This window comes from Papio anubis, chromosome 12, assembly GCF_008728515.1.
Source record: "Papio anubis isolate 15944 chromosome 12, Panubis1.0, whole genome shotgun sequence".
NCBI classification, from domain to species: domain Eukaryota; kingdom Metazoa; phylum Chordata; class Mammalia; order Primates; family Cercopithecidae; genus Papio; species Papio anubis.
The window spans coordinates 76,669,111-76,689,363 of record NC_044987.1 but is presented as its reverse complement, the minus strand read 5'-3'; the positions used below and the strand labels follow the sequence as shown (position 1 = coordinate 76,689,363).

The 20,253-nt window shown below is 51.0% G+C and overlaps 2 protein-coding genes across 4 annotated transcripts in view; one reads left to right on the top strand and one right to left on the bottom strand.

The window, feature by feature from the left end:
- Positions 1–3,218: 3,218 nt before the first annotated feature.
- KCNJ11 (potassium inwardly rectifying channel subfamily J member 11) lies at positions 3,219–7,094 on the top strand. The gene has a single exon (XM_003910166.4). The coding sequence runs from the start codon at positions 4,267–4,269 to the stop codon at positions 5,437–5,439; it is 1,173 nt and encodes a 390-aa protein (XP_003910215.2). The 5' UTR covers positions 3,219–4,266; the 3' UTR covers positions 5,440–7,094.
- A 1,733-nt stretch (positions 7,095–8,827) lies between these two features.
- NCR3LG1 (natural killer cell cytotoxicity receptor 3 ligand 1) overlaps positions 8,828–20,253 on the bottom strand; it is a 24,159-nt gene continuing 12,733 nt past the window's right edge. The window contains exons 3-6 of one of the 3 annotated variants that reach the window (XM_021925994.2): positions 15,587–15,916; positions 12,677–14,059; positions 10,992–11,150; positions 8,828–10,875 (exon numbers count right to left, since the gene is read on the bottom strand). In XM_021925994.2, coding sequence (XP_021781686.2) covers positions 13,722–14,059; positions 15,587–15,916 — 668 coding nt within the window. In that variant the 3' untranslated portion in view covers positions 8,828–10,875; positions 10,992–11,150; positions 12,677–13,721. Of the gene's footprint in view, positions 11,151–12,676; positions 14,060–15,586; positions 15,917–20,253 lie in introns of all 3 variants that reach the window. The other 2 variants (XM_031653353.1, XM_021925993.2) reach the window with 2 other exon arrangements.

Here is a 20,253-nt window from a genome sequence, read left to right as displayed (position 1 = left end):
ATCAGATAAGTTAACAGATCTCCATACAGCTTGGTCTCCTTTCTTCTCACTTTCATTCTTGAATTAAAATCTGGATTAACACTATTTCAATTGAAAATGACAGGAACCCAATTCAAAGTCACCTAAGCAGAAACTGAAGTTATTGCAGTGTGTGACTGACAAGGCTAAGAGGTATACTACTCCAAGCATGCCTGGATCCAGGTGTTTGACATCCACCCAGGATGCGTCTTCCTTTCTGGGTTCCATTTTCCTCTCCCTCCCTTATGACAGATGGCTACTAGCAGCTCTAGCTTACATCCTGCCCCAAGGCAACCCAAGAGGCAAAACAGATACTCCTTCCCAATAGCTCCAGCAAAAGTCTGGGAGCAAATCTCAATGGATCAACTTGGGTCACATTCCCATCCCTACCCCACTGTGATCAGAGGGGTGGCATACACTGGCTGGCTAGGCCTGGATCATGTCTCCATCTCCATCCCCCAAGCAGGGGCATTCAGAAGTAGAAGGGTGGTCCTTCCGAGGGAAAGCACAGCGCATGAGCCACAGGCCAGCCAGGTGGTGTCTGGGAGACACTGGTGTCTCCCAGACACCAGGGAGACTGAAACAGCAGCTGTCCTGACTTCCTCTGCATCACGAAACAAGGCTGCACATCTGCCCTCGGCCAAGAAATGGCAGGTGCTCATTTGCATCTCATTTTATGATCATTTGCATATCATCTGCAGTACTGGCTGCACCAAGCCCTGGGGTGCAGACCTAAGAGTCTCCAACCTGCATCCCCTTGGCTGCAAGAGGATCAGAGAGGCACAATATAAGAAAAGCCCACCAGTTATTGGAGGTAGGTCCAGTGCAGACCCCTGTGGATGTTCCAGGAGCCAGAGAAGCTCAGAAAGGAAGAGCTCTGTAAAGCCTGGCAGGCTGCATGGAAAAGACAAAATTTGAGTTAAACATTGTGGGGGATAGGGATTGGATAGGGAGAAAGTCAGAGAAAGGGCTGGGGTGGCAGATGGGGACAGCAGGAGGTAAGGAGTGATGGTGGAAGTGTGTTAAGAGTGTTGGTTGATCAGGGAGGTGGGAGAAAGATGAGAGCAGTAGGGAGGGCATCATATCAGAGAGCCCTGAATGCCAGGGCAAGGAGTGTGGGGTATGCCCATGGACAAAAAGGGAGAAGGGTTTTGAGCAAGAAAGGGACTTGACAAGTTCAGTGTTTGGTGGAGATGACTATAAGCAAGTGCAGGATGGAGCAAAAGGGGAGGCTGAGCCCTTCAGATAGGGGACTCACCCTCCCAGTAGGGTGAGCAGCAGGGAGGTGAGGCCTCAAGGCCGCACTACAAGTCAGAACCCAACCTTTCTACCTCTGAGATTTCTCCAGGGGCCCAGCAGCTTCCCCCACTGTGAGATCTCCCAGGAGTGGAGCCGGGGAGCAGAAAGAGGGCTCCACATGCCTACCACTACTCCAAATCCATCCCACCCTGACGGATTGAAGGGAAGTAGCAGGGGCAGGGCTGGGCCCACAGTGAAATGTTGCAGGGATGCCCAAGGTCATCCTGGCCCAAAATCCCTCTATAACATCCCTCATGGCCCACCGGCTTGACTTGGGTACCCCACAGATGTGGCTTATCTCCCGTTATTGTTATTAGAACTGACTCTTGCATATGTGAAACCAAAGCCTGCCTCTGTTTCACTTAGTGTCCTGGTTCTACCCTTTGGGCCACGAAAAACTACTAGTTTATCCTCCTTCAAAGCCAGGTGTTTCTACAATAGTGCCCAAACCCCCGGGGGACTTTCCTTTTCTGATGGCTGGACAGTTGTAGTTGCCTCAGAGATTCCCCCAGGTAACCCTGTCTCCTTGAGCTTCCCACTCTGCTCATCTCATTTTACCCTCCCCTTCCTAGACACTGTATCTCTGTTAATACAGCCCATGATCACACTCATCCTTTGTAGTGGTGTTCGCTCCGCCTGCTAGTGGGTAGGGAGAGAAAGGAAAATCCAACATAAAATGCATATCCTGCCTCCATTGTGGCCCACACCCACGCTGCCCTCTCCAGCCCCTGTCTCAAGCCCCCACTCCAACAAAATGGCCGCAGATGATCAGGGGCTCTTCCATAAGGATCTGAGCCACAGAGAGTGGTAAAGCCGTTACTCTCCCAACAATAGAGATCTAGCAGGCTTTCCTTCCATCTGAAAACCGGGGTCCATGCCACAGGGCAGCCTCAGGCTGATGTCTGAACAGAAACACCACCATGCCTGGACAAGAGCCTGGGTCCCCCAGTGCCCGAGGCAGCCCTAACACACAGCTCAGGCATACCACTCATGGCCTAACGTGGAAGAAGTCAGGTGACAGGTGTGAGAAAGTGTAAAGCAAGTGCCCTCGGCTCAAACCTTTAAAGGAGGGCCGGAATGGTTGAGAAGATGGAGCCGCCCAGGCTGCCCCACAGCAGTAGCAGGTGTTAAACTGTGCTCCTTTCCTGCCGAGACCCCCTTTTTTTTTTTTTTTTTTTTTTATGGGAGGGAGTCTGAGCTTCCATCAGATTGTCAAAGGATTCAAGACTAAGATTAAGAGCATCCCCCAAAGAAAAGAAGCTGTGGGTTGAGAAGTCCTCGGACCGCCTAATTTTCCCCAGCCCTGGGATTTGTGGCGCCACCTCTCAGTGCCTCTTTTCCCGGGGAACCTGCAAACCTGGAGCGGCCGAGAGGCGGATAATTGACCCAAATACGGATGGGGATATTGGGGGAGGGGAGCCAGGGCGACAGGGCAGCGGCCTCAGACTGGGAAGGCGGGTCACAGATTCCTCCCAGCCCCCTACTTTCGTAAAGCGTGGGCAGGAGGAACCTCTGGGTCCCGCGGATCAGAAAAACTCCGAAGGCCAGATTGTGAGTCCGGGGAAGGGAGGCGGAGGGTGGGGGCGGGAGGGGCGGGGAGGGGTGGGACTTGCTCCGGCCCCGCCCCCTCGGCTCCGGAGCAGGTCGGGCTCCCCCTGGCGGTCCCCGGCCCCGCTTCTCTCCTCTTGCGCCCCCCTCCCGCCGTCCTAGACCCCCGCCTAGCCCAGGTCGGTCTCCGCGGACCCACAGCGGACCCACGGACGGACAGACAGACGGGAGGACGGCCAGCCGCGAGCGCCCGGGCGGCGGCAGGGGGGCGGGGAGGCGACGGCTGTGGCGTGAGGAGCAGGAGCAGGTGCAGCGGCGGCGGCGGCGGGCGGGGCCGGGACCTGGCGCGGAGCGGGGGCCGCGGCACGGGCGGGCGGCAGGGACCGGGAGGCCGCGACTCGGAGTCAGCCCCGCCGGGTCTCGCGCCGTGCCGGGGAGCCGGAATTGAGCCGGGTGGGGTGGTGACTCCGGAGAACGCAGGATCCCAAGGAGACAGAGAGGACGAGAGCTGGAGGGGGATCCGGAGAGCGGCGGAGGCGCTCCGAGAAGGGTGGAGTAGGACATAGCGGGCACACCTGGAGGGGAGACGGGCGGGGGTGGCCAGGACCTGAGCTGGAGCCTGGGAGCCCCGGAGGCCAGGCAGGTGAGGCGGGAGACCCGGAGGTGGGGGTGAGGTCCGGTTAGTGGGAGAGATCCGGAGGTGTTAAGTTCTGAGCTGGGCTGAGAAGGTAGGCTGGGAGAGGAGACGGGCTCTCAGTGGGAGACCCAGGGTGATCAGCTCGCGGGGTAAGCTGAGGGAGAACCCAGGGCCAGGTGGAGAGCCGGCAGGGTTGGGGGCTCCCTAGGCGGCAGGCAGGTGGGCTCAAAGGTGAGGCTGGTTTTTTGTTTTGTTTGTTGTTTGTTTTCTGTTTTTGAGACGGAGTCTCGCTCTGTCACCCAGGCTGGAGTGCAGTGGCATGATCTGGGCTCACTGCAACCTCCGCCTCCCGGGTTCAAGTGGTTCTGCTGCCTCAGCCTCCTGAGTAGCTGGGATTACAGGTGCGCACCACCACGCCCAGCTAACTTTTTTATTTTTAGTAAAGATGGGGTTTCACCATGTTGGTCAGGCTAGTCTCGAACTCCTGACGTCGTGATCTGCCCGCCTCAGCCTCCCAAAGTACTGGGATTACAGGCATGAGCCACCGCGCCCGGCCTGAGGCTGATATTAAGAAGTGAAATGGGATGCAGGTGGAGGTGAGGAAGAGTCTGGTGGGGAGTTATCTCAGAAGCGAGGCCAGCACAGGCTGAGCGCAGCCCAAGGGTGAGAGGGTGCCCACGGAGAGGACGCTGCAGTGAGGCCCTAGGCCACGACCCAGGGGTGCCTCTGATGGGGGAAGCCCCTCCCTGGGGGTCACCAGAGCCATGCTGTCCCGCAAAGGCATCATCCCCGAGGAGTACGTGCTGACACGCCTGGCGGAGGACCCTGCCGAGCCCAGGTACCGCGCCCGCGAGCGTAGGGCCCGCTTTGTGTCCAAGAAAGGCAACTGCAACGTGGCCCACAAGAACATCCGGGAGCAGGGCCGTTTCCTGCAGGACGTGTTCACCACACTGGTGGACCTCAAGTGGCCACACACACTGCTCATCTTCACCATGTCCTTCCTGTGCAGCTGGCTGCTCTTCGCCATGGTGTGGTGGCTCATCGCCTTCGCCCACGGCGACCTGGCCCCCAGCGAGGGCACTGCTGAGCCCTGTGTCACCAGCATCCACTCCTTTTCGTCTGCCTTCCTTTTCTCCATTGAGGTCCAAGTGACTATTGGCTTTGGCGGGCGCATGGTGACTGAGGAGTGCCCACTGGCCATCCTGATCCTCATCGTGCAGAACATCGTGGGGCTCATGATCAACGCCATCATGCTTGGCTGCATCTTCATGAAGACTGCCCAGGCCCACCGCAGGGCCGAGACCCTCATCTTCAGCAAGCACGCGGTGATCGCCCTGCGCCACGGCCGCCTCTGCTTCATGCTGCGTGTGGGCGACCTCCGCAAGAGCATGATCATCAGCGCCACCATCCACATGCAGGTGGTGCGCAAGACCACCAGCCCCGAGGGCGAGGTGGTGCCCCTCCACCAGGTGGACATCCCCATGGAGAACGGTGTGGGTGGCAACAGCATCTTCCTGGTGGCCCCGCTGATCATCTACCACGTCATCGATGCCAACAGCCCACTCTATGACCTGGCACCCAGTGACCTGCACCACCACCAGGACCTCGAGATCATCGTCATCCTGGAAGGCGTGGTGGAAACCACGGGCATCACCACCCAGGCCCGCACCTCCTACCTGGCCGATGAGATCCTGTGGGGCCAGCGCTTTGTCCCCATTGTAGCTGAGGAGGACGGACGTTACTCTGTGGACTACTCCAAGTTTGGCAACACCATCAAAGTGCCCACTCCACTCTGCACGGCCCGCCAGCTTGATGAGGACCACAGCCTACTGGAAGCTCTGACCCTCGCCTCAGCCCGCGGGCCCTTGCGCAAGCGTAGCGTGGCCATGGCCAAGGCCAAGCCCAAGTTCAGCATCTCTCCGGATTCTCTGTCCTGAGCCATGGTCTCTCCGCTCCCCCCACACGCGTGCGTACACACAGACCGTGTGGTATGGTATGTAGCCCAGCCAGGGCCTGGTGTGAGGCTGGGCCAGCCTCAGCTCAGCCTCCCCCTGCTGCTCATCCAGGGTGTTACAAGGCACTTGTCACTATGCTATTTCTGGCCTCAGCAGGAACCTGTACTGGGTTATTTTTGTCCTTGCTCCTCCCAACCCAATTCAGGATTGCCTCACCCCTCTCCCCTGCCCAAGGCTGCAGAGGCTGTGGGAGGTGCTGGGCCCTAAAGCTGTGTGTCCAGCCAGTCCTAGCTCCCCATGATTTACCAGCCACACACTGGGCAGGTGGCTAGGGAAGAACAATCCCCTGAGGGCTGCTGCTTTGCTTCTTTGGCTTCAAGAAATGCCTGTGGTCAGGCCCCAGCTCTCCTTGGTCCCTGAAAAAGCACCCGGCTAAGGGTTGGGCCTGGCCAGCAGTTGATGAGAGTGTGTTCCCACTGGAGGATTGGTGCTGTGAAGCCTACACCGACAGGGACAGCCTGGGGCTGACGGGGCTCCCCTCCGAGGGCCAGTTTCAGGGCTGGAAGGGGAGGAAGCACGGGAAGGTGACCTGAGGAGGCTTGGCTTTGCAGAGCCCCGCTCAGGCACAGGGAGGAGGAGATGCCAGTGCTCCTGCCTTTTGCCACATCGGCCTCCTGCAATGAGGGCTCTGTGGGCTGGGGCTACTGCCCCTGCCTACTTCCCACCTGTCCCCAGAGGCTGAGGAGAGGGTGTCCTGTGCCCACCACACATGATTAGGCCTTAGGCCCAACTCTGGTCCTGGCTGTACGACAGTGGCTGCCACTCACTTTGTCCACAGGGTGGCTTGGGGTTGGGTGTCTTTGGGTTGCTGGAAAAGGTGTGGGAAGGTTCAGGATGGTGGGAGGGAGTGAGGTCCCTGAGGTGAAGAGGCCCTTGGTCCTAACGGGTTTGACCCGCGCCTGGACCCTTGGAGCAGTGTTGTGTGAACTTGCTTAGAACTCTGCCTTCTCCGTTGTCAATAAAGCCTCCCCCTCATGACCTAAACTCTGGGCTTTTCTTGCTGGGGAGCAGCAAGCATGCTGGTGGGAAGGGAGGCAGGGACTGGCAGCTGCCACCCCCTTCAAGAGGCGCCACAGACCCTAGTACAGAGGCCAGGGGAGGGATGGAAGGCTGGCACCTCTTCCCCCAGCTCAGGGGGACTTTCCCCCTCCTGCCTCAGGTGGCCCAGCCCTGTCAGCCTGTCTGGCCAACTCAGCCTTTGGGCACTCACTAGGCTCTGCAGCCCTGGACTCTGTCTCTACTCCCAGGGACTTGCTGGAAGGGTGGAGTGCCCAGGGAGAGGGGTAGAGGTGTCATAGGCATTAGTGTAGTAATTGGAGCCCTCTCGAGACAACTGCCTGGGTTTGAATTCTGGCTCTAGCTGTATGACTTTTGTCAAGTAACTTAACCTCTCTGTGTCTCAGTTGCCTCATCTATAACATGGATGCTAATAGTACCTACCTCATAGAATTGTTTTGGGAGTAAACGAAAAACATGTAAAATGCTGAAGTGCCTGGTCTACAGTAAGTGCTCAATAAATGTTAACTATTGTGATTGCTGCTGAATCAGCTACATGATGAGAAAACTGGCCAAACAAGTGTTAAAGAGAGACGGTGCTTTTATTTTGCCCTTGGTCATGTTTATTTGCCGGGTCTTTCTTTCCACACCGTGCCCCCTTCCCAGCTGAGACTATGATTTTAGGGGCTGTGGCAATGCCTGTGACCTGGTCTCCTTGTCTCCATCTCACCCACTGCAATCCATCTGCCACGCAGCCTCCAAGGTGGTCTTAGAAGGGTGGGTCACCCCCCACCCCCACCATGAAATACCTTCGGTAGTCCCCATCACCTCTGGGTCAAGGCTAGCTTCTTAGCCAGCCAATTCAGGCTGTGACTGCCTCTCCGGCTTTATGGCCCACTGTTTTCTTGCCAGGAGTCTGCACTTGCCCACCCACTTCCCTGGGTACCTCGCTGTCCTATCCCTCCTGGCACATAATGTTGAGCTTCCTACCTCCCAGACCTCGCTTATGTTATTCCCTTGGCCTGGACTGCCCAGGCCTCATCTCTGTCTGTTGAAATCCATAAAAATCCAGGCTGAATGATGCCTCCTCGAAACCTTCCCTGATTTCTCTGGAAAGGAAGGTCCCTTCCCTCCCCTATGCTATGGGCATTCTCCTTTTGCCTACGTTTAGGGGTCTCTCTCCCCATCCCCAAGTCCATGGCTTCCTGAGGTCAGGGACTGGGACTCAGCACTGTGGCTGGCTTACATGGAGTAGGTGCTACATGAATGAAAAATGAATGAATGAATAACGGATGGATGCGTACAGGACAAAGTCAGGGTTATTGCTACAGTGTGAGGCCTGCAGACAGGGCATCAGTGAGGGTCTGTCCCAGGCAGCTCCAGAGGCAGGGCCAAGGGGCCAGGAAGTTGTCGCTGCTGGTCTGAGCTCTAAGCTGCCCCCTCCCGGCACCCATGCAGTCCCCAGCGCTGATTCCCTTCCTTGCAGAGCTGACACATTTCTGGTTTAGAGGGTGAAGGGGTGAAAGCTACTCAGAGTCAGCCTCAGCCTAGCATTCTAGGAGGCTGGCTCTTGCGACTCAGCTTGGCTGCCCTTAAGGCCAAGGAGAAGGGCCAGACTCACTAATAAGGACCTGCTGGCAGCACCATCCTTGGAGCCCCATCCAGAGTAACCTTCCTCCACCCGCCAGGGACCTTAAGCTGCTGGTGAGTGTGAAGCCCACAGAACTGAGGGCTTAGCACCACCTGCTGGCCACAAAGAAGACTTACTTCAGCAGAGAAAATCAGGGCCACTGGTCCTAGCTTTTCCACCAAACCTGAGGGAGACCCCCAGCCTTAAGGCATAACCCAGGGCGGGGCTGGAAAGCTCCAGGCATAGAGAGGCAGTTCGATCAAGCCTCCCTCCTCCGCGAAGGTGTTCTTGCCCACTGATGGTGCTACCTCCATCTGGGGGTACCCTTTCTCTATGGCACTAGCCTCAACTGGACAAAGAAGTTCACCTGAGTGCTACTCAGCCCAGCAGGAACTTCTGTGATAATTTTGTTTGTGATATTCAGCCTCCAGGACTGCATTCATTAGTCATCACGTGACAGCAGAGGAAGCAGTCCAGCCCGTCCACACGCTATGTGCAGAGCTGGCTCGACTACAGGGCCCCTGAAAAGGAGAAGGGAAGTACCGCGTGTCACTGTGGCCCAGCAGGACTATGAGAGAAGCACCATTCTCCTTTGAGTTTTTAGATGAGGAAACAGGATCAGAAAGAGTGGTGTCTTCGACCATTCAGGCTTCTATAACAAAATACCATAGACTGGGTGGCTTATAAACAATAGACGTTTATTATTCACAGTCTGGAAGCTGGGAAGTCCAAGATCAAGGTGCCCGTGGATTCAGTGTCTGCTGAAGACCTGCTTCTTAAATGACTGTCTTTCCCCTGTAACCTTACATGGTGGAAGGTGTGAGGGAGCTCTCTGGGGCCTTGTTACACAAGGGCACCAATCCCATTCACGAGGGCTCCACCCTCATCACCTAATCACCTCCCAAAGGCCCCACTTCCAAATACCATCACCTTGGGCGTTAGGATTTAACATGTGCATTTTAGGGGGACACAGACATTTAGCCTATAGCAGGAGGTAATTTGCCAAGATCTCACAGCTAGTAGGAGGCAGGTCCAAGATTTCAGTCAAAGTCTGTCTAATGCCACAGCCCTGCTCTTCCCTCTCCCTCTTCCCCACAGCACACAGTCCCAGTGACCCAAGCTCCAGCTTTTAGTAGGGCTGCACCTTGTTGTGTCACATTCACCACAGGGAGAAAGCTGTCTCCAGACCAAGGGCAAGAGGGAAGGTGGAACTCAGCAAGCCCCTGGGGCTACCTGAGATCCCAGATTGGAAACTGGCAGCAGGCTTGGCTGTTCTGTGACAGCCTAGATTATGTCTAAAACACCTATGGAGTTAGAACAACCTCATTGGCACTTTTTCTGGCCCACGTGCATGGTGAGCCCTCCATCTTCCTCCTCCTTACAGGAAGACTGAGGTCTTTGCCTTCCAGGCTCTTCTCCCAGCCAGTCAATTGGGCACATCTGCTACCCATCTGTCCCCAACTCATATCAATGGTGTAAGATGTGTCCTGGGCCTCAGTCCTGAGCTTCAGAGGGAAGGCAAGCCAGGCCACCCTCTTCCTGTGTGCTACTCTAGAAAAACTAGCCCACTCGCACACTAGAACCTGCCCAGGCCTAACACCTGTGGATTCGGCATCTCCAGCCAATGTCACCATGAGACCCACCCAAGCCCCACTAATGTGCACCTCTGGCCCTTCTGCTGGAGAGGACTCACGCAGCTTCTCCAGGGCCCACGCTCTCTCCACGGGCAGGAGGCTCTGTCCATCTGAGCTCCTTCCCCACATCTTTTTCTAGGGAGAACTTTCCCAGGGAGCTTGCATTCACAGGAGGAGAGCCACCCTGACACTCCACAGGTCTCTGGGCTCCCCAGGGCCTCTGAGGTCTCCCCAGGCCCAGATAACAGACACTCTGTGTTGTACCAAGTGTCCAGATAACTTTAGAAAGAAGACATGAATTCCGTTCATCAAAGTCATGTTGACCTCAGGTCTAAAGAACAACGGATTGATTCCAGCTTGAAAGAAGCTGGGGAAAGGAAGAACAGTGGGGTTAGTTGGAGCTGGGCCAGAAGTACCTTTTGTTGTGCTGGATTCTGGGTTATTGGCAGCCCCCCTGCCAGATCTATCCACCTAGGGCACTGACTCTTTATGGGAGGGGAAGCAGGTGCTACCCACACCCTATTCTAGTTCCACTCTGGGCAGGTCCAACTCTGGAGTGATGTGAAGAGCAGGCTGCCTGGACTGGCCAACCTGGGTCCAGGAGTTTGAACTTCTCCCTTTCCCCTGACCTCAGTTCCTGGCGGGCACCAAGGCCAATGAGTAGAACGAGTAATACAAAGTGCCTGTGCAACTCCACAGCTTATTACCTTCAGTGGGGGAAGCAACAATGTTCGGGTATGCAGCACAGGTTGGCACTACCTAGAAGCTGTCTATAGCTTATAGGATCCAGTTAACCCTTTTGTTAGTCACACACCTCCCCTTCATGAAATACTGTTCCCTGCAGCACAAATATGTCCCAACCTCCTCCTCCCCAGATCATCAGCCCCCAACTGAAGCAAACCAGACTTTGGGTAGTCTTTCCTCTGTTTACTCTTGACTTCATTTGATCAATTCCAGTTTTTTTCATAATGCCATTATTATTGCGGGAAGGGGAGTAACTTCAAGGTAATCCAGAGAGAAGCAAATGCAACACAGTTCTGACTGCGATGCAGATTCCTTTTTGTTAAATGCCGACTGTCTCCTTGGTTTCCCATTCACCTGGGAAGCAGAAGAATAAAAATCATTCCATAGTTCCATCCAAGGAGGGCGGCTCCAACAGTGTGCTCTTGAGCAGGCTGTCTAGGTCATCAGGAAAAGTCACTCTAGTTACTCACGTATTCTCTGAGAAACCTTGTCATCTCTGCCATCTGTCTCTGTGTAGGAACTGCCAAAGTCCTTCAGTTCCCCATCTCAAATAAGCGGTGAATGGGTTACTTCCCTCATTCGAATCCTTCAGTCCCTCCTTGTGTCAGTTTGGATCTTCCAGGAAGCAGCTTTCAAGATGGAGTCAGAAGTACAAGTGAGTACTTAGGGGTGGTTCCATGAAAGATAAAGGAGAGAGACTGTAGCGGGGAAAGCCTCAGACCACAGTGCAGGCTGACTATGAAGGGAGAGGCAGGGGGAATGAGGGAGGACTAAGATGAGCCTCAGGCTTCAGTACAGTAAGTCCTCATTTAATGGAGTTGATAGGATCTAGGAAACTATGACTTTAAATAAAATAATGTAGAACAAAACCAATTTTCCCATAAGCTATAAGAAAGAATTAAGTTCACAGCGTATTTCTGGTCATAAAATACATCAACATTCTAAATAAGGACCAAACACTTCAATATTTAACACTGAAATAAATGTTTACATATACATTTAAGAATGATTACTAGGCCAGGCACGGTGGCTCATGCCTGTAATCCTCGCACTTTGGGAGCCCAAGGCAGGAGGATAGCTTGAGCTCAGGAGTTCGAGACCAGCCTAGACAACATGGCAAGACCTTATCTCTACAAAAAACACCAAAAAAATTAGCCAGGCATGGTGACCTGCGCCTGTAGTCCCACCTACTCAGGAAACTGAGGTGGGAGTATTGCTTGAGCCCAGGAAGTAGAGGTTACAGTAGGCCAAGATTGTGCCACTGCACTCTGGCCTGGGTGACAGAGTGTGAGACTTTGTCTTGAAAAAAAAAAAAATTACTAAAAACAAATAATTATTCACCCAATGATTCCAGTTCAGTGTTGTGGGTGGCCAGAGCCTATCCCAGTGGCTCAGAGCACTAAGTGGGCATCAACCCTGGAGAGGATGGCATCCGGCTGTAAGGCATGCTCACACCCACACCCTCACTCAGACTGGCACCATTTAGACACCCCAATTTACTGAAAGTGCTCATCTCTGGGATCTGAGAGGAAACCAGAGTACCTGATGAAAACCCATGCAGAACATGCAAACTCCACAGGGCCAGTGGCTCAGGTTGGGAATTGATTTTTTTTTTCATCAATGTGATAACAAAATGACATCAAACAAAATGATGTTATTCTAGCACCTAATACACAACTCTGAGGAAGTCGTGGCCATCTCAGATCCCCGAGATCAGCAGCTGGAGATCTCGGGATGTAGTTCAGTATTCCAGCATCAGCTCCCAACACGGGGCTCCTGCCTTGCTCAGTCAATGGCAGGAGCAGTGCGGGGAGAGCAGGGCACCAGCTGGAATACTGAAGCAGATCCCTGAGATCTGCAGCTGGAGCCCGTCAGCTGACTGCACTCCTCACACAGGCTCTCTCTCGAGGGGGCCTCAGAGGCACATCTCTGTGGCTACCACACTCCTTTTGGTCAAAGCTCAGGTTCCTGAGGAGTTGTAGCACTTAGCTTATGCTGTGTTAACAAAGCCAGTATAAAACAGTGGCTTTAAAAAACATTTTAAATATTAATGTATTAATAAAAATAAATATTTAAAATGTTTTACATATTAAAAGTATTTTCCAAGTATTTGAGAGTTGGCTCTGCCAGCTCTGCTGATCTCAGATTTGCTCACATGGAGTCAGGTGGCTGTCATCTAATCTAGCCTGGCCTCCACTGGAGCAACAAGGATGTGGGAGCCAGCATCTCTCATCCTCCAGCAGGCTAGTCTGGACCTGTCCTTCTCTCAGCACCATTAGAAGCACACAAGGAAGCAAATGAAGACACACAAGGCCTCTTGGGGCGTACACTGGGAACTGGCACGCCTTCACTGCTGTCTCCTTATGTTGGCTGAAAGACGTCACATGGTTGGAGACACTGCAGAGTTACACAGCAATGGACATGAATGCAGGGAAGGGTGAAGGACTGGAGTCATCTTTTCAAACAACTACAGAATCCAGCTGATCATAAAGGATTTGTTTTCTTTTTCCATAAGTATCATTGCTGATGTTGCCTAACTAGTTTCTTCCTTCCTCCTCTCTCAATGGCACCTGAATATCAGAGTCAGAGAAAGGCAAGAAATATGACAACAGTCACAAATATCATAAGAAACATTTGAAAACCACTTTTTATCCAGTTTTCTCATTGTCTTAGATCCAACAGGAATAAGTCCTGTGAATCTAAATGGCCAACTTTAGATAAAGAGCCATTTTTCTTAATTGATTATTCCACTTCTCCTAAAGTATTTATAATGAGATGTACTAGCTGTTGTGCAGATTTTGCCTTCACAGGCCCATAAATAATTGAGGGCCCTTTTATTATCTAAAACTATTTTAACCAACACATTTTCACAGGTCTCTTGGGCCTCTAAAGCTTGAGCTGTTTTATTTACTATTTGGGCCATAGTCAGGGATAAAAATGTTTAGAAACATGTTTTAGTTTAGAAATACCTAGTGAGGGTTAGAAATTCTTAGTCAAAATAGTGAAATCTGATGGTAAGTTATTGATCAGATAAAGTATGAGGAATTCCCCTCTCTGAGCCATAGTTTCTAAATGTGTGAGAAAAACAAGCAGCCCACACATAGTTCAGGGCCTGGTCTGAACACTCAAGTCTGGTTCATTCACAGAGATATAATACTTGCTTAGTAACTTGGAGAAACAGAGGGAGGCTTTACAACACATCACCCCAGAGTCACAAACCACCATACAAAGGTCAGATGGCATGTGACAGCTAGGTCCTCTGTGAAAGGAAACTGGATTGGAACAGAGCCAACATTCCCAACACCTGATGGTGAAGAGGGACTGACAAAGTCCTCTCCAGCAGGCCTGTCCCTTGAGTCTCGTAAGGTTGGCAGCAGCCGCCCTAAAAGCTTTTTCCTAGCCCAAGATGCAGGGCTGAACTTTGCTTTGGAGCCCCTTACCTTTTTCCAATGAATCAAAACAATTAATAAAATCAATCCAGCAGCTGGGAATGAAATAAGCCACCCATAAGTGGAAAAGATGTCTGTCTTCTCAGGTTCTGCAGAGAGAGAAGGAAAACATTAACAGGAAACCTACAGGCAAGGGCCAGAGAAACCACACAACTGCTGCTGGGATCTGTGTGGTTGTGTCATCCTCCTTGTCAGAGATTTAACCACCAGCCCTCTACCACATGTCTCAGCGTCTCCATTCCTATCACATATACCTCCACACACCGAACAGTGTATGTAGCGCTTGCCAAAAATATGGAAGATGAACACCACATACCACATAAGTGTGCCACCCTCATCTTCAAACCTTCTGTAATAGGACACCATCTTCTACTCCTATGTGCATACCACACAGACAACACCTCATACCATACATGCAAGGTATATTTCCATTTCATACTCCCAGTGGACACACATACCCTCCCTGCAGCCCTGCACACACCACCCATACACACTCCTAGTCCTTACTTCCAAGAATAATTCCTCTCTCCCCAGGACCATCCTGGGCCCCATCTGGCATAGCCTGACCACATTCCTCAGTGCCCCCAGTCACTCCCTGCCTTCTTTACTCCTCTCAGACCCAAGGAGATGCATTTTACCAGCAGAGCTACCCTACCCAAGACCAGAGCTATGACCAGGGCATATGAGCTCAAAAAGCCCCACCCCACCAGCAGGAGTGGGTCTGCCGTGAACTGTGTTTTAAGGATCCAGTGTGCCTGGGGAAGGCACTGAGCATTTGCAGAACCACTCTACTGTAGCCTCCCCATCTTGGGACACAGCCCGTAAAACAAGACTACTGGCCAGGCGCGGTGGCTCATGCCTGTAATCTCAGCACTTTGGGAGGCCAAAGCAGGCGGATTACCTGAGGTCAGGAGTTCGAGACAAGCCTGACCAACATGGAGAAACCCCATCTCTACTAAAAATACAAAATCAACTGTGCGTGGTGGTGCATGCCTGTAGACCCAGCTACTCAGGAGGCTGAGGCAGGAGAATCGCTTGAACATGGGAGGCAGAGGTTGTGGTGAGCTGAGATCACGCCATTGAACTCCAGCCTAGGCAACAAAAGCAAAACTCCATCTCAAAAAAAAAAAAAAAAAAAAAAAAGACAAGACTACTGATTCAGCCTCTACCAGCCTACCAGCCAACAGTTTACAGTGAACCTAGAGCCTGACTAGAAGGGCTGCTAGCAGGACTGGTCCCTGGCCCCTGATAGCCCCTTATCCTCAGGGAACATGGGTAGGATACTGTCCCCATTCCCCTAGCAGCTGGCAGGTTCCCTATTTCAAGCCATATGGACCATCCAAAACCCTGAAGCTGCCATGAGCTGACAAGTCGCCCTGCTCCACCTGATGACTATGGTCACCACTCTAGACCATCTTCTGCCCAGGTGCAGGGACCTAAGCTGGGCTGCTGACTCTGGGGCTGAGCTAGGCCAGACCCCAGCTTGGTCCTTCCAGTCCAAGCTTTCTCTCCTTCCCCTTCAGTCCCCAGCTAAGACCCCGGGCTGTGTGGGAATAAGTCTTATGTTACAGTCCCTCAAGGCAGGGAAGAGAAGAAATGTCCAGAAAGACCCTTACCAGAAAGACTCTGCCGAGGAGCAGTCAGGTTAAAGTCGATGCTCACAGGAGTATGCAAGGACTCATGCCGTATCACACATCGGTAGACAGTCCCAGGGTCTTCCTGAGAGGAGTTCAGCTTCAAGTAGCTAGTGATGTTAAATGTACCATCCATATTCTTGATGGTGGGACCAGTGATGATGTTCTCAGAAATCACTACGTGATGGGGAGACTTCTGGGTCCTCTTCTCCCATGTTATATTAATATCCTTTGGATAGAACCCACTTGACTCACACATATATTTGCCTTCATTCTCTTTCACCACCTGAAACAATCTGCTGGTTGGGGAAGCTGCCAGGGAAAAAAAAGTCATACAGAGTTGGGCCCAGCAGCCTTTTATCCCTGCCACACCTTAAGCTAACTGGCTTCTACCATACCTTCACACCTGTGCATCACTGCTCCTGTAGCCAGATAAGACAAAAAACACAGGATGCCCACTCTTTTTAAAAGATGGGGACTCTGAGGCATAGATAATGCTGCAACCATGTCCAGCAATGAGCTGAAGATTTACAATATCAGACTGGGCACTCCTTAAGGGTAGGGAGGGATTAGCTTATTATCAGCCTGACATCTGACCCATGGCAAGCCTTCAGGACACGCGAGTGACTGAATGCAAGTCAGCTTGGGCTAAATATTCTGGGTATGTCGGTGCCAGTGCCAACCAAGTGTTGACATGCTGTGATCCCAACTCTCATAGCAATTTTGTAAAGCAGAGTTTTCTTAAGCTATGTTGTGCCACAGACACCTTTCATAATCTGAGGAAAGCCTTGGAACACTGTTGTGGTAGAGACTGCTAATTGCTCTTCAATTTCTATTCTATGCACTTTTAGCTGGCCATGACATATCCAGATTAAAGCTGTATCACCCAACCTCCACTGCAGGTATGTTTGGCCATGCAAACTCAAGGTCTAGTAGGTCTGGAATTAAGCAAAAGTGGCAAAAGCAACTTCTAGGAAGTATCCTTAAATTAAAAGGATGTCTTAAAAGACTGTCTCTTTCTCTCTGTCTGTCTCCTTCATATTTCCTGCAGGATGTCTAGAATACTATGTGATGACTGGAGATGGATAGGCCATTTCCAAACACAAGGTGGATGATACATACTGAAGATGGCAGAGTGACAAGATAAAAGGATCATGGGTCCCAGATGATCACAGAGCTATCTGCCATATCTGCCATTGGCTGGCTACATCAGTTCTGAAAGAAAAATAAACTGCCATTTCCACAACCACTATTGACTTCCAGTTTTCCCTCTTACATGAGAGGTCATCGCTCCCACCCTATAATAAGAACAAAAGCTGAACAAATTGAAAATCAACCACTTTTCTTAGATTCTTCGGAGAATTGAAGTGACAGGGCAAACTGCAACTCAGAAAGCTGGAGAAAGAAGGAGATTAAGAAAATTACAGCTAAGACAAAATTGCCTCATGCAGAAGCTGCTGGAGTCATAAACTGGTAGAAGTACTTAAGCAGTAACTCCGACAAACTAGTAAAGGATGAGTGTGGACTAGTTTGAGAATAAAAACCTCCTCAGGTTCTGGTCTTAGGGATGCTACCATACTTTCATGGGTTTTCATCCTCAGGACCCAGTCTTGGGGATGCTACCACACTGTCATGAGTTTTACCTCCAGGAACCCCAACAGATTCTCACAGTAAAGAGCCAAGAAAAATCTCCTCTTCTTTCTGGGGGATGGAAAGAAGTAATCATTTTAAAATACACCCAGATTATTCCCTCCATCTCAAGGGAAGATGTCAGAGCCTTATCTGACCTGGGAGACGAAAATTAGGCAACTCCAGCTGTCTATAGCCTTTCTGTATCACTTAAGAAGAGAGAAAAAGAAAAGGCTAAGAAACACTTCTGAAGGTCACAGTCCAGGGGCTCAGGCCACTAAAAGAATAAGATTAATTATAGAAGTATAAACAGATTCTTCTTCAACACTTTACTACCACATCAACAGGGATCCAGTATAATAACAGAAAATTACAAGTGAGAGAGCTACAAGGCACAGACCCTATTTAAGGAGTTCATAAGGAAACTCAAAGACAATAGGAAAGGAGAGAAAAAAGCACTAGAGAGGCCGGGCGCGGTGGCTCACGCCTGTAATCCCAGCACTTTGGGAGGCCGAGACGGGCAGATCACGAGGTCAGGAGATCGAGACCATCCTGGCTAACACGGTGAAACCCCGTCTCTACTAAAAATGCAAAAAATTAGCCGGGCGAGGCGGCGGGTGCCTGTAGTCCCAGCTACTCGGGAGGCTGAGGCAGGAGAATGGCGTGAACCCGGGAGGTGGAGCTTGCAGTGAGCCGAGATCGCGCCACTGCACTCCAGCCTGGACGACTAAGCGAGACTCCGTCTCAAAAAAAAAAAAGCACTAGAGAAACTGAAATCTCTGGCACCTATAGCTATAATAAGCATTAAACGCAACCCAGCTCCTAGCCAAATTAACATAAAGCTTCATAATAAAAGCCTGATACATAACATCTCTCTTTCAACTGAAAAATTACAAGACGTGCTAAAAAGTACATAAAAACCAAGTAAACATCAGACCCAGACTCAGGTATGACACAGATTTTAGAATTATCATATAGGGACTTTTAAAAAACTGTAATTAAAATGTTAACAGCACTAACAGAAAGAGCAGATAACATGCACAAACAGATGGGTAATATAAGCAGAGTGATGGAGATGCTAAGAAAGAACCAAAAGTGAATGCTAGAACTCAAAATATCATTAAAGAAATGAAGAATGCCTTGAGTGGGTTCATCAGTAGACTTGAAACTGACAAGGAGGCTGGGCACAGTGGCTCACACCTATAATCTCAGCACTTTGGGAGGCTGAGGTGGGTGGATCACCTGAGGTCAGGAGTTCGAGACCAGCCTGACCAACATGGAGAAACCCCATTTCTAATAAAAATACAAAATTAGCCAGGCATGGTGGCGCATGCCTGTAATCCCAGCTACTTGGGAGGCTGAGGCAGGAGAATCACTTGAAACTGGGAGGCGGAGGTTGCAGTGAGCCGAGATCGCACCACTGCACTCCAGACTGGGCAACAAGAGCAAAACTCCGTCTCAAAAAAAAAAAAAAAGAAAGAAAGAAAAGAAAGAAAGAAAGAAACTGACAAGGAAAGAATCAGTGAGCTTGAAGATGTTAATAGAAACTTCCCAAACTCAGAATGGTGTGGTGGCTCACGCCTATAATCCCAGCACTTTGGGAGGCCAAAGTGGGCAGATTGCTTGAAGTCAGCAGTTGGCGACCACCCTGGCCAACATGGCAAAACCCCGTCTCTACTTAAAAAACAAAAGTTAGCCAGGCATGGTTGTGCACTCTTGTAGTCCCAGCTACTCAGGAGGCTGAGGCACAAGAATCGCTTGAACCTGGGAAGCAGAGGTTGCAGTGAGCTGAGATCCTGCCACTGCACTCCAGCCTGGGAGACAGAATGAGACCCTGTCACAAACAAAAATTTTAAAAAAAGAAACTTCCCAAACTGAAATACAAGGAGAAAAAAGAATTTTTAAAAAACAGAATATCCAAGAACTGTGGGATACTACAAAAGGTGTAACAGATATATAATGGGAATACAAGAAGAAGAAAAGAGAAAGGAGCAGAAGAAATACTTTGAAGAAATAATGGCTGAGAATTTTCCAAAATTAATGATAGACACCAAACTACAGACCCAGGAAGCTTAGAGAATACCAGGCAGGATAAATATCCAAATATGCCTATCCACATCTAGCCATATCATATTTCAACTTTAGAAAGACAAAGATGGCCAAGCATGGCAGCTCACTCCCATAATCCCAGCACTTTCAGAGGCCAAGGCAGGTGGATCACTTGAGCTCAGAAGTTTGAGGCCAGCCTGGGCAACACGGCGAAATGCCATCTCTACAAAAAATACAAAAATTAGCCATGCTTGGTGGCACCCACGTGTGGCCCCAGCTACTTGGGAGGCTGAGGTGGGAGGATCACTTGAGCTTCAGCCCAGTAGGTCAAGGCTGCAATGAGCCGTGATCACACCATTGCACTCCAACCTGGGAAACAGAGTGGGACCCCATCTTGAAAGACGAAAGAAAAGAAAAGGGAAAAGAAAGGAAAGAGAGAGAGAGAGAGAAAAGAATGGAAGAAGGGAGGGAGAGAGGCAGGGAGGGAGGGAGGGAGGGAGGGAGGAAGGAAGGAAGGAAGGAAGGAAGGAAGGAAGGAAGGAAGGAAGGAAGGAAGGAAGGAAGGAAGGAAGGAAGGAAGGAAAAAGAAAAAAAGTCACAGGGAGAAAAACACACCTTACATATAGAGGAACAAGAACAGCACTGGACTTCTTGTCAGAAACAATGCAAGCAAGAAGAGAGTGAAGTGAAATTAATTTAAAGCACTGAAACTTTAAAAAGAGAAAACACCAACACGGAATCTTATATCCAGAACAATTTTCCTTCAAAGGTGAAGTATAAATAAAGACTTTCTCAGACAAACCTTTCACCAACAGATCTGCTGTGCGAGAAACATAAAAAGAAGTGCTTTGGCAGGCCAGGCATGGTGGCTCATACCTGTATGAGCACTTTGGGAGACCAAGGTGGGAGGATCACTTGAGCCCAGGGAGTTCAAGACCAGTCTGGGCAACGTAAGACTCCATATCTTTAAA

What these genes read in the sequence shown, in the direction of transcription:
- KCNJ11 (XM_003910166.4), top strand. Translation starts at nt 4,267, where the DNA reads ATGCTGTCCCGCAAAGGCATCATCCCCGAGGAGTACGTGCTGACACGC.